Here is a 13,059-nt window from a genome sequence, read left to right as displayed (position 1 = left end):
GAGAAAATCGAAAAGTTCAGGCTTTACCCATGCGGTTTGAAGAGCAGGCAATCAAGCTTGTGTACGAATGAGGGAGGTGTTTGATGCAGACAGGATGGTGTACATACACTACATTATTCCGGTCATTCAGGCTACATTTGTGCTGCCTAGTGAAAGGGATCCACAGCATTTTAACTCAGAATTGGCCAATCAATATACTGAAAAAAATGTGTCTAATATTAAAATTAGATTTCATCCCTAAAGGTATTGGAAAGCTGCTTTGAAATGTCTAATGTGCATCACAATCAATGTTAAATGGACTTGTAAAAAGAGCAAAACCAAAGCTCACAGTGGAATTTTCCTTCAATCGCTGCCACAGCCAAGCCCCTCTTTCTTGTGTCCTTCTCTTACTGAGCCCTGAGTCGTTTTTCTCACTCTGTTTGTAACAAGGGATCATGTCAGCCCATTAGACCCCTGTTGAAATATGGATGAAGAGATGAGAGAGATGAGGGCTTACAGTTCCCTTCTCAACCAGATCCTCTTCATCCCCATCTCCTCCTTCTGATCTCCGTTATCCTTACTTCCTTCTGTCAGTTCAGAGAGAGTGATGAGGGTGTTGTTTGTGTACTACAGAGGAAAACCTGAAATTTAATATACTTCATGTGTCACACACATTCTCCCTGAAGAGATATCTAATTAATTTGACAATGTGCTGAGTCTGTATGTGCATGTCTGTGCTGTTTTAATTGTCTCCCATCAAGACAACAACAGAATATAGTCTTTTCTTTCATCAGAAGTTGTAAATGAAACAGCCTTACACTCCTCTGGTTAGGGTTATTTAGTTACATTAGTCTAGTTCTGGTTAGCCTGGTCCATCTCAAGTAAACTGAAAGAAAACAGACTAGTAAATTAACCAGAGTGTTCACAACTGGGAGCACAGATTAAGAGACCATATGGGCACATCTTCACACGGACTTGTGTCGCATTATGTGGCCCCTGAGGAGCTCTGTAAGCTAAAAACCTCCCAGAAAGACTGTGTACAAGTCAGATTCACCCAGCATTACTGCCATGAGTGTGCTGCTCTTTTTCTCTTTTGGTCTCTGTTGTTGGGAAATGGAAAATGATGTAATGTTATGTACTTAGGTATGGATTGACATAGAGGTTTTAAACAGATTATATGTATGTGGTCTTCAAAATGGCAGTTGTCATTTTTAAAAGATGTGATTATTGTGCACCTGCAGCCCACAGATCCTCTGGTCGACTGGTCACTGGGTGAATGACTGTGGACTGTTTGCCGATTTGTTTTCCGGAGATTTCGCTTCGCAAATTAAACAACCAATCACGTTGTGCAGAACAGGCTAAGTTATGTTTATGAACCAAGAACACATCGGCTCTGTAGTCCGAACCAAGACGGCAAACTTTGTTACTCAAATCTACCTTGACAAAGGCCCTGGAGACCAATTCCACTCCTTCTGTTCCTACCTTTCACAATAAAAGCCCCAGACATGTCCAATTTGTAGGGGAGTATTTAACATATTTGTGTTGTTTATTTGTCCCGCCACCAGTGTGTAAAGGAGGGTCCAGCCCCTGAATTGGGACACAGGCTTTGATTTGATCTGTAAACTCCTTCCGTGTCGTACGGTAGGTATTTTGCACCATTACTTCAAACAAGTCGAGAACAGACCCACTTTAAGAGGTAGAGAGAAATGTACATGCTTGGTTCTAACAGGATTTTGTAGCATTCATTTTTGATCCTAATTTACCCATTGGAGAGGCTCTTCCTGTTTGCCCTTTCTGTGAGTGCTGCCAGTGCTAAAGCAAGGATGTGCTTCAGATCTCTAGATATCAGAGATGAGCAGACAACGTCCAGCACTGCTCCTCTGACATTTCCTCACTAGCGGCTGTATGTGGGAAGTTGGAGAGATCGCAGGGCAGATGGCAGCACCACTTGTGACCAGTCAAGTCACTATTAAAGACCACAAACCAATGGGTTGCCCTAAAGCATACCCTGCTTTATAGTCTATTTGACTCTAAATGGGACCACAATTTACGAAATGAACATCATGCTGTATTGAAGAAGACTTGAAACTAGAGATTGATGCCGTAAACTCATGTTTACAATGTTTACTGAGGTAATAAATCAAGTGAGAGGTAGGGTGATTTTGTCATAGACTTCTATTAAATCTGACTTCTTTTTGCATTGAGAGGAGTCTCCCCCTGATGGCCATTAGAAAGAATGCAAGTTTAAGGCACCTGCATATTGGCTTCACTTTTCAGAACCAACGGTTGCCACCTGTTTAAGACTAAAGAGGTTTGAATTGCTCTTTGGAGGTAGGTGTGATTGTCAATAGTGTTTCTTGATGAGCCCTCAGTATGTAATGGCAGACCAATCGACTCTTTTTATTTGTTTGACAAATGTAAGGTATTTACATGACTAGAGATAAAAGTACAAGAGAATACAAAACAGACAGACAGAGACAGATGGCTGGAGGGAGGTTGAGCAATGGTGAGGATGGTCGCATGTCACATCAGAGTATGACTAGTCTCTGCGGATGTCAGCAGCAAAGTCCTGTCATCGCTTTCTCTCTCTCTCTCCCTCCTCCTGTTTCCAATACTCTGACCCCGTGTCGAATTCAAACTAATGGCTTGTGAGTACACTGCATGCGCCGCTATCCACTGACCCGCCAGACTCTCTAGTCTTCATCCATTTCCCCTTCTCTTCCTACCTTTCTCTATTTTCCCTGTGCATGCCTTTTTCAAATTCCTGTGCTCGCTTCTGTTACCAACATCCCGTTTCACCCTTGACTTGCCTCCATACTCTCAGTTTATATTGGTCTCTCTCAGTCTGTCTTCCAGTTTCCTCCTCTCCGTCTCACTGAGCCATGTTGTTCTTTCTCTCTCTCTTTCTCTCTCTCTCTCTCTCTCTCTCTCTCTTTCTTCCTCACACACACAAGCACAGAAAGTGTTGGCTTATATTTCCCATGGTGTCTGCAATACATTCAGCTTCACTAGTGGCAGCAATGTACTGGAGCAAGGCACCTGCTGTGCTGAGCTGATATGAGGAGAAAGACAGATACACAGACGCACACATTCAGACGCACACACCATGAGCTTTCAAATGCTCAAATATGGATCGAAAATGTAATCATCGTCTGTCGGTAAATTCAGACACGGCACAGAACTACAAACTTCTGCACAATTACAATGTGTTTTAGCCCACAGGAAAATGCCGGCGTACAAAAAAACTCATGCGTGAATATTGACACACACAGTTTGTGTTGTCTCGCTGGCTGAAGGCAACCCGTCTGCTCCCGTTGCCTTGGTTACAGGCCATAGGCTTGTCTTGGTAGGTGCTCCAGGTCTCTGCTTGCCATGTCAGGCTGTGTGGTCGTCACTGTGTGGCCGTCTGTCTCTCTCTCTCTTTCTTTCTGTGTTAGCCATACTGTGTGTGTGTGTGTGTGTGTGTGTGTGTGTGTGTGTGTGTGTGTGTGTGCGTGCATGTGCAACTGTGTGCTTGTGTATCAGGGGGACTGCTGCATGTACGTATGTGCATTAGTCACGGGGACAGCACAGCGCATTATGAGGCAATTTCACAAGCGTTAAACGAATCATGAGTGCAATTACCACATTAAGCTCCAGTTTCTTGGATTCTGTGATGAGTCGTCCACTCCCTTTTGTTACCATTCCATAATTGTTTTTTTTTTCCGAGCAAATCACTTACAGGATACTTACAGGCAAAAATGGCAGACAAATTGTTTGTCATTTGTGAGTCTGAACCACTACTGCATGCACAAGTTAGATTTGAAGCCAAAAGGTTTACTAATTTCAATGTACCACAAATGTTCAAATGTTGCCATTTATTATTCCCAATATTTGCTGCCTCTCTAACTATTCCCAAGCCTCAATAAGACAGACCTATGCTATAATGATGGAGCTTGCCACTGATTTCACAGACAGATATAAGGAACCTCTTCACTCATGTCTGCTGAGTGCTTTGCTTTAATGCCAGATTAATGTAATTCATTTGTGCCTGCAACTGAATTGTTTGTATTCTCTGGGCTTGCCTAAGCACAAATCTGGAGAAATTTTCAGTCAAACCATTTCACTGTACAAATATCTAGTTTTTGGGCACATGGGACTATTGTTTTTGCAATATACTCTATTTTAGGAAAAAGCTTTAGTCCCATATGCCCAAAGACTAAATATACAGTAGTATGATTAGAAAATGGCAGTATTTCAGAAACAACAAGGAGCACAATCAAGTAGTTGGTATCTGTAAACTAGATTATCAAAGATAGGCACACATATGCTGTGAAAAATATTTCATACGGAAAAACATTTGATTAACACAATATTAGTGTTTTTCTTCATTTTAAAAAAATGCTGACCTTCACTTTTGAGATAGGTTTGATTTGTCATGTGATCTAACAATTTCAAACTTGTACTGTTAGATATTCACCCAAAGTATGTCCGTACCAGATTTCAAGACTTTAATTAGAACAAATGTTGTAGCATTTTTCCCGATCATACTAAATATAGTCTTAACAAAAAACATGTGTGTCGAGCATATATGCCGACATGGCACATGTGGACTGGTATGCTAAAAGAGCAGTGTGTAATGCTGACATTTATCTTTCAGGAATATATACTGAATGCTGATCTGCCATGTCCTTGTGTGTGTAACGCACAAAATTAAATTACAGAAAGAAATGTGAAGTAAATCGAATTTGTTCACTTAACTTTTATCTTGTTTTGAGGGCATGGCTGATTTAATAAAACCAAAACTTCACTTGATGTAAGCAAAAAAACAGCCTTGATTTGATTAAACTCTTCGGCAGAAATTAGCCATTAAAGAGAAATGGAGTTTGCAAAGATATAGTTGCTTGTCCATGCACTGTAAGTGAGAAGCTGTAGTCATGGGCTATTATTGATAGCTGGCACATACGTGCTTGTGCAAACAATAAATATACACACACTATGGCAAAAAGTTGGCTGAAAGTACTGAACTGCCAGCAACAATAATATCAAAGCGAGTTAGTTTTAGCAAGCCGTGCATGTCTTTATCAAGTTACATTTTAAGAAAAAGCCTTTTAATTCAATCAACTTCTATCACCTTGATTTTGTGAACTTCAGAGCAATGTTACCAATTCAGTTACTCCCTAATCAACCTCTCTTTTTAGGTGAATGTGCATATAATGTACTGTACAAAAACACACACTGACATGTCTAGATTAGATTATCACGATTAGATTATCACCTTGAATTCACACTTTAAACTTTGTTTTTCCTAAGAACAGTGAGATGATATTTACTTGACGCATTGCACCCGGCGCTGAGCCCTTTTTAGCTGCACAACAAGATACTCAAGTTATGAAGCATGGGTCTTTACACCCTGCTTTTTTTTCATGGTGCTGGAAGGCAAATCTGTGGTTCTTGGACATTTCAGAGCCAATTCTATTCAGTGCATAACACACACTTTTCAAAAAGGCATTTTATTTTTGAGGAACGTCTTATCTTAAAGACTGCTGACATTGTTATTGAGCAAAGACGGATTGTTAGTGTGGGGAAAATATGCAAAAATATAATTCCTCAAATGGTGTTTTGTATAGGAGTGTGAGGATATCCTCATAAGCAAACTTTTTCCTGGGCTGGCAAAGTGAAAGTTACATTTGCTGAGACAAGCATAGCAACACTTACAGAAAAAATACTGCAGTTTGCTTGAGGCTTTTAAAAGATGGTGGTTTACTTGTATTCAGGGTGCTCCGCTGTGTGTATGCTCTTTTGGCTGGAGAGCTTTTGGCCCACTGGTATTCAGAGGAAAGCGCTTTGTGAACATTATGAACTCTCCGGGTTAGCTTTCTGTCACCAATAAAGGTTAAACGGGGGCATTTGCACAGCTGTTTTGGCATAGATAGTAAGGGGTATGCAAATCTTCGTTGGACTGCAAGTTTCTAGTTCTCAGTTCTGTGTTAGCAAATAACTTCTTGATGAGAAGCTGAAACACAAAGATAGAGGTCAGGGATAGTAAGGACTCAACTATTAAGGCACAAAAAGCAGAGTTGGCAGACACTGTAGAAGGATGGACAGAGAAGCCTGTGGACTGAGTAGAAATGAGGCCAAGCAGCCAGAGAGTCCAACAGAGAAAAGCAGCTTGTGATAGACTCATTGATCAATTTTACCACAAGGCACTAGGAAATTAAGTGGGGTAGAAAGAGGGATGAGAGCAGAGTTAGGAAGGTAGGTATCCTTGGCAGTCTGCCTCACTACTTCATCATAGAGAGGAACACACACAGAGAAGCAAGGTTACAATACAACAGTGAAAGCGTCAAAACAAAAGTGTGAGGCAGACGCACTCTGTATCCGCTTGTACAGTGGTTGACATCACGCAGCCGCGCTGATGGATTCTTCCTCGCTGTGTCAAACGGAGAAGCTGACGTGACACTCGCCACAACATGGATTGTTTTTAAAGGGTGAATTTGAAAACTCACCCAAGTAGAAGGGACAGTGGTTGTCACAAAGATGGTGGTGGAGGAGGATGTGTCCGTTTTTGTGTATTGCTAAGGTGTGTGTGTGTGTGTGTGTGTGTGTGTGTGTGTTTGAGAGAAAGACCTATTATGCCATGTTGTCATTGGGAGATGAGACAGGCACAGGCATCCGTGCCACAGTGAGAAGCAGAATTCCATTTGTCATTTTGATTCACTCTGAATGAGACTGATCCTCAGGGTTTTCACAGGAACACACACACACACAAACACATACACACACACACACACACACGCATGCACGCACATGCAGGCACTAACTATAGGGAGGTTTGTTGAAAAGACTCATTGTAAATTACAGATATCTAATTTAGCATTTTTGTGAATGATTTATCATGCAGCCAACTTGTACCGTTTTTTTTTTTTTTCCTGCTCAGTCTGATGGAGCTGTCTTTAATACACGTGACAGGAAATTTTGGATGCTGACATGTATTTATTTCTAGTAGACTAGATTGTTTTTTGCTGGACTGACAAAGCAGGTGCTAAATAAACTTCAGCATTCAGAAAGCTGTAGGCAGAGTAAGGGTTTAAACACATCACTCCTTGTTTAACCTCTCTTTACTGGCTCCCAGTAAAACAAAGACTTGATTTTAAAGTAACCTCTTAATTGTTTTTAAATCGATGAATGGCTCAGCCCTACATCATTGACATGCTCAGCAAATACACACCTGACAGATCCCTTAGATCAAGTAAAGGTCTTCTCACTATACCTAGAAAATATTCTAAAAACATTAGTTTGGTTTAAAATGTGTGGTTAATGAGTAAGTATTTTTTTATTATTTGTGTTATTATTATTCCCCTTTTAATGATGATATTAATACCTTCTTATCTGATTCATTTTTCATTGTAACACCGTTTTATATGTTAATGTTTTCTGCTTCATTTTGAAGCACATTGAGTCGATGTCTGTCGTATGAAACATGCTCTATGAATAGAATTGACTTGATTTGATAACTGACAGTCATTACATAACTGGCAGATATTAAACCTACACATTGTTCGAATCAGTTCAGGTAAAAGTGGAGAGCAAAAGGTTAAATAATTGGCACATTATCGTAAATCTCAGCTTTAAGGCTGCTACTGTAAAATGTTTAAATGCTGCATCCAGCAGGGAATACAAAATAAAAAAGAAATGCACTCAGGTAACAAATTGTTTTTACACATGCACCAGGGCCCTCCATTTTTACATTTTGATGATTAGAATAATTTGTTTTTCTAAAGCTGTTTTCATAGTAAATGTGTGGAAAATAAGGTCATACTTGGGCTCCTTAGCTCTGCCTTTTTGTTACCTGAATGCATCACGAAGGAGGACAAATAGACAAAAGAGAATCATCAACACAAAGTGAGGATCCTGAAATGATTTATTATGAAGAGAGACAGAGAGCGTGGTAAAGTTGGAAAGCGACAAATAGGGAAAAAAAAGGGATGCAAGCGGAGGGCAAGTCTCTGACGAAATCTGTATTGACGCAGAGGGACAGGCATAAAAATAGGTAGAGACGTTGAGAAGAAGAGGAAGAAGAAGAAGAGGGAAAGAATGCGATGAGAGGAGAGTAAAGACGGGGAGGAGGCCCCGTCTGCATCTTAAGAAGATGAGACGTACAGGAGTGAGGAGAAAGGGAGAGAAGGCGTGATGCTAAACAGAGAAAGACAGAGCCATAAAAATGCAAGCTGAACCTCCTCAGTCACAAGCGGATGGTCCCTCGGTGGATCCTTGAATGTTTTAAGGGTAAATATCCCGCAAGTAATAGCGTTAAAGAAATAAATAATCAAATTAAATGCTGAAGCTCGATAACGACAGGCCTCACTTCCTTTCTCCTCAAAGCATCCTTGGTGTCAGACTCAGTTAGCGGCCTCCCAACATGATTAGGGAGTGACATGACCAGCCATCAGCTGACGCTCTGGAATCAGCTGGGGGTGAGTCAGCCGCCTGCTGCTTCTTTTCCCTGGAGAGGGAAAGGGTACGGGGTTGGTATGACAAAGAAACTGAACTCAAACCAGCGCTGAGTCACTTCACATGTCAGTGCAGATGCTGCTGATACTGTTAGCTCTGATGGGTTGAAGGTGAATAGTCGGGGGTGTGGGGGGGGGGGGGGGGGGGGGGAGTTGTGTGGAGGAATACGTTGCGCGTTTTCACCTGAGCTGCTCTGCAAATGTTTGTATTTTAAACTCTGAGCTGTGAAGAGATTGGTGAGAAAGTTCAAAACAGGCATTGTGCAGCGGCATATAGATTCTGTCCTTTGTCACCAGTCTTGTGTTTGTTTGTAGCTAAGTCCCAAACTAAGTCTTCTCCCATGCTTTTTGTATATCTGTGTGTGTTTTCTTTCTCTCAGACTGTCTGTCTCACTCCTTCTCTCTCTGCGAGTTCACACCATGCCTCTGTTCTTGGCTCCTGCTTTGCTAGCACAGAACCTCAGGGCAGGTTCTTTACTTGTGCAATGGGAGCGCTACACACACACACACACATTTACACACACACACACACACGCAAGCCTGATTGATTTTTCATTGCCCGTCGAGCTATAATGTGTCCCAAAGTGTTTGCGTTTGTTTTTGCTGGTAGGGCAAAAATTGTCCATCGTTTGTTCTGTCACACATGGGAATGAATGATAAGCTGAGAAAAAGGAGAGGTAGAAGGAAAAGAGGGGGAGGCGACAGCTGGGAAAATTGAAATGATACTGAGGGAGAAGAGTTACAGTAAGCCAGGAAAGAACATTGTAACCCAAAGGGGGGTAGACCCGTATTTCAAAGAAGGGGTTGGTTGGTTGGTTGGTTAGATAAGGACACTAGAGAAGGCAGGAGAATTCATAGCAATATTTTTCTTCACACAGCGCTCTAATATTATGTCTCCTCATTTCACTGTGTTCACCCCAGAGAACCCTGCTAAAGAGATAGCAGAGCTTGCAGGATGGAGAGACGTACAGATGAATGGAGAATGGCGTGTGTGCAGGAAAGATGAATAACAAATATGTTTGCAACCACATAATCTCTGCATAAAAGCAAATAGTGTGTGTTTGTGTGTGTGTGTGTGTGTGTGTGTGTGTGTGTGTGTGTGCTTGTGTGTGTTGCACGAAGCATCTACAGTCAAGATTTTCTGAAAAGTCCACTTAAGATTTCTTTAGAAAATCCTTGAGCTTCAAATAACTTCGTTTTTCGTGTTTAATTTGTATCTTTTTTGGTTGAATTAGAAATGAAGTGTGTCCCTGAGCAAAGCAGGTTGAATGTGAGTTTACCCACTGAAATAAGATGCAACTCTTCAGTGTTATTATTTCAGTGGACACTACGTGCACGTTTACTTGAGCATTTTCATCAGATTCTTTCTCGTATAATCAGAAGATTACAGATTCAGTATTTTGAATGCTGACTTATTTCCAGTTTATTAGGTATTTTTTGAGTGTTTTAGAGATTTATATATATTTATTCCCGCTTCTTTTTTTTTCTTCTTTGTTTTTTTTACCTTCTAAACAACAATGGCGGGTCCTGAAGAGGTTAGTGTAGATGCTGCATTAGCATCAGTTATATCAGAACTGGAGAGTATTTCATCTATGAAAGAAAAGCAAAGAACGACACTGAAGGCTCTTTTCTGAACCGTTTCCAATGAAGGCTTCTCTATTGTTTCTTTGTAACAAACTATCTGGCGGGTCAGGGTAGTTCAAACAGATTCAAAATGACAAATTACAGACACATTTCCCACATCCCACTACCAGGGAGCACAAGTTCTGTAAGTGCAAAGTTCATAAGAACAAAAGACTTCAAGCTCATTGTGTGAATACAAAAAAAGACATAAAATAAGAGGATAGAGTATAGAACTAAAAGAACATAAGCTGACAGTTTAAGATATGAAAGAAGTGAAAAGCTGTAAAAGACTTTTACACTGCTAGACAGTGATTAAAACACGCACTCATACTCCCCACTATCATATGCATAATACTGTATAAATTAAGTATGTGAAGTCGCCTTTTCAGTTTCATTCATCCCTGCAAAGCATTAAAATGACACAATAATCACCTTGTATGAACTCTTAAAGAAGGCCTGTACTGTACATGTAGTCCTGTCTGTGCATCAGTAGGTATTGTGCAGGTGTAAGCACTCTGCAGAGTGACAGGGTGGTCCAGTAAGATGAGAAGAAAGTGACGGTGAGTAGCAAGTTGCCAGGTTTGTAAGTCAAACATATTGGAAAACAACAGCTTAAGTAAAAAAAATTAATTTTTTATTGACACATTTGTGAAATTCTTAATGACATTCAGAGAAATCCGGCCCCATGCTGCTGTACATTACATCACTTATTTATGTAAATATCACAAAAAGGTGTCTTGTGGCTGTAATAGAATTTTTGCCATGTTTCTTTTCTTTTTCCTGACTCATACAGTCATGTAGCAAAAATATGTTGGCTAGGAAAATACTTTTAATCTTTATTTTCATTGAAGAATTGCTCACTGGCAGCGTGGCGGCTGCGTGACCTCTTAGCTCGCATGGTGTGTTGCTTACATGCTGTGGATGAGTCAGTTTTGCAAGTCCTGATATTTGTGATGTGAATCTGTCTGTTTCAATACTTGATCATTCTATGTTATGATGGAACACTGTTTTTTTTCCAGGCATATATATATATATATATATATATATACATTTTTCTTTTTTCATTTGTGGTAATATGCAGCATTATTTCCCAACTGTGTTATTCAAAACAAAACCCAATGAGATGAAACTGTCCTTAGAGTGAAAAAACAATCTTCAAATGTACAATTTAACTATCTAAAAGACCATTTTATCTGCACCTCTATCTGTATTGGAGCCGTTAACTCACCTTTGAAGTTACTTTGTTCTCTGCTGGGAAATTATCCTCATGTCAGGACCACGGCATCCTGTTAACACGGAGACAACCCACCACCCACTCTGTCTATGTGGGAGTTAAAACAAACGCGCTGAAGCCAGCAGGCATGAAGCCGCTTTCATGGGACAGAGGAGTGTGTCCGAGTTTAGAGGATAAGTGTCAAATAACAGACCACAAAATAAATAGCCAGATATGAGTAAGCATGCTTATTTTATGTTTGGCATCTGCCAGACATTTGAAACACGCTTCTCATATATCCAGAGAGTGATTGAAGGGATGAAGAGAGGGGAGACAGATGTGCAGGAGAAATGCAGGATGTAGCGTTATAGAAGTAAAACGTGAAAAAAGTAAAGATATGAAGAAAGAAAGAAAAGAGACCAACCCAGGAGTCAGGTGAGGAAGAGACTTATTCAAACATAACGTATTTAATTAAGGCAGGATCTAAATTTAACTCAATTCAAAAGAATGATTCTCAAACCTTTAGGGTTAGGGGACTAACTTCAAACAGCAACTATAATTACATATTTTTGCTGGAACAAAAACCAAATAGATAGCGTTTGATTTGAGACAGACGGCCCATCTATTCATCCATCCAGCCCAGTTTGAAATATATACAGTGTGTGCATTTCTCCTCAGCTGCTATGCTCCTTAACCTCAGCCCTGTTGATACGTGGTTCGAGAGGATTAGCATCATGGTGATCCTGCTCAACTGTGTGACACTGGGCATGTACCAGCCCTGTGAGAACATCGACTGCACCTCGGACCGCTGCCAGATACTGCAGGTAAGGTAGACCTCTGTGTGTTTGTGTTTGAGCCTGTGTGTGTGTGTAAGAATAACATGTCAGCGCACTGATGAAGAGATGGAACAAAACGATCAATTAACATAAACATAAACTCAGAGCAGCCCACGACTCCTCTTGTCCTTGTTTCTCAAGCTGTGATGTTTTATATTTCCCTCCTGAAAGCTTAATATTTTCTCCTGCTGTCTGAACAGGGAATTGGGAATAGAGTTTGTTTTAATATAGTCTTGTTGAGCCGCATGTGATTTTGTCACTTTGTGATGAGAATATACTTGTAGAGACAAGTACCAACAGTTGGAATTGTGGTTGTGGATGGCCACAAATGCCACAGCCGATAAAGTTTCACTCATAGGGTTCGATTCTTCTTCTGCAGATTGTTGTAAATCACTTTGTCTTGATGAGGCATTTGATTGTTACCATTTTGTTGTTCCTATACCACAGCTGCCCCCAGACATTACCCATGAGATGAGTTTTAACGTGGTTATTCTCTAGATTATCAAGGTTTTCACTTAAAGGGACTAAACAGTGCACTTCCTCAAGATGATTGCCATGAAGCCAATATTTGTAGATCAATGTTTTCGTGTGCTTGCCTTGTCATCGCTTGTGGACTTGATTGATCCTGTAACCGAGTTAATAACAGGTTGAGCACTGTTCTTATTATTTACACTCATGTTGGAGCACATTATTGTATTTCTTTGCCAAATTACAAATATTTTCCTTTTGTTTCTGCTTGTAAGCCGTGCAGTAGGTCCGGTGTGGGTTGTGTGTTACTACTGTAATTTGTCACCTGGCCGAGGACTCGGTGAGTTCCTCGGGGGTTGTAATTACTTTTCATTGGAGTTAATTTGTGCAGGCAATTTCAGATGTGACAAGGACGACCTTATTTTGCCTCGCATGCTTTTAGTTGATG

At 40.6% G+C, this 13,059-nt stretch overlaps 1 protein-coding gene across 1 annotated transcript in view; it reads left to right on the top strand.

Annotated features, from left to right (window-relative positions):
* Nucleotides 1–13,059, top strand: part of cacna1ia (calcium voltage-gated channel subunit alpha1 Ia) — a gene marked incomplete at its 5' end in the record, with an annotated part of 102,931 nt that overhangs the window by 21,237 nt on the left and 68,635 nt on the right. Inside the window, one exon of the mRNA XM_079177189.1 lies at nucleotides 12,008–12,131. Coding sequence (XP_079033315.1) covers nucleotides 12,008–12,131 — 124 coding nt within the window. The remainder of the gene's footprint in view (nucleotides 1–12,007; nucleotides 12,132–13,059) is intronic.

Source organism: Pholis gunnellus (assembly GCF_910591455.1).
Source record: "Pholis gunnellus genome assembly, chromosome: 17".
Taxonomy (NCBI): Eukaryota; Metazoa; Chordata; class Actinopteri; order Perciformes; family Pholidae; genus Pholis; species Pholis gunnellus.
The sequence above is the reverse complement of the archived record's forward strand: the minus strand, read 5'-3'. Positions and strand labels throughout refer to the sequence as shown.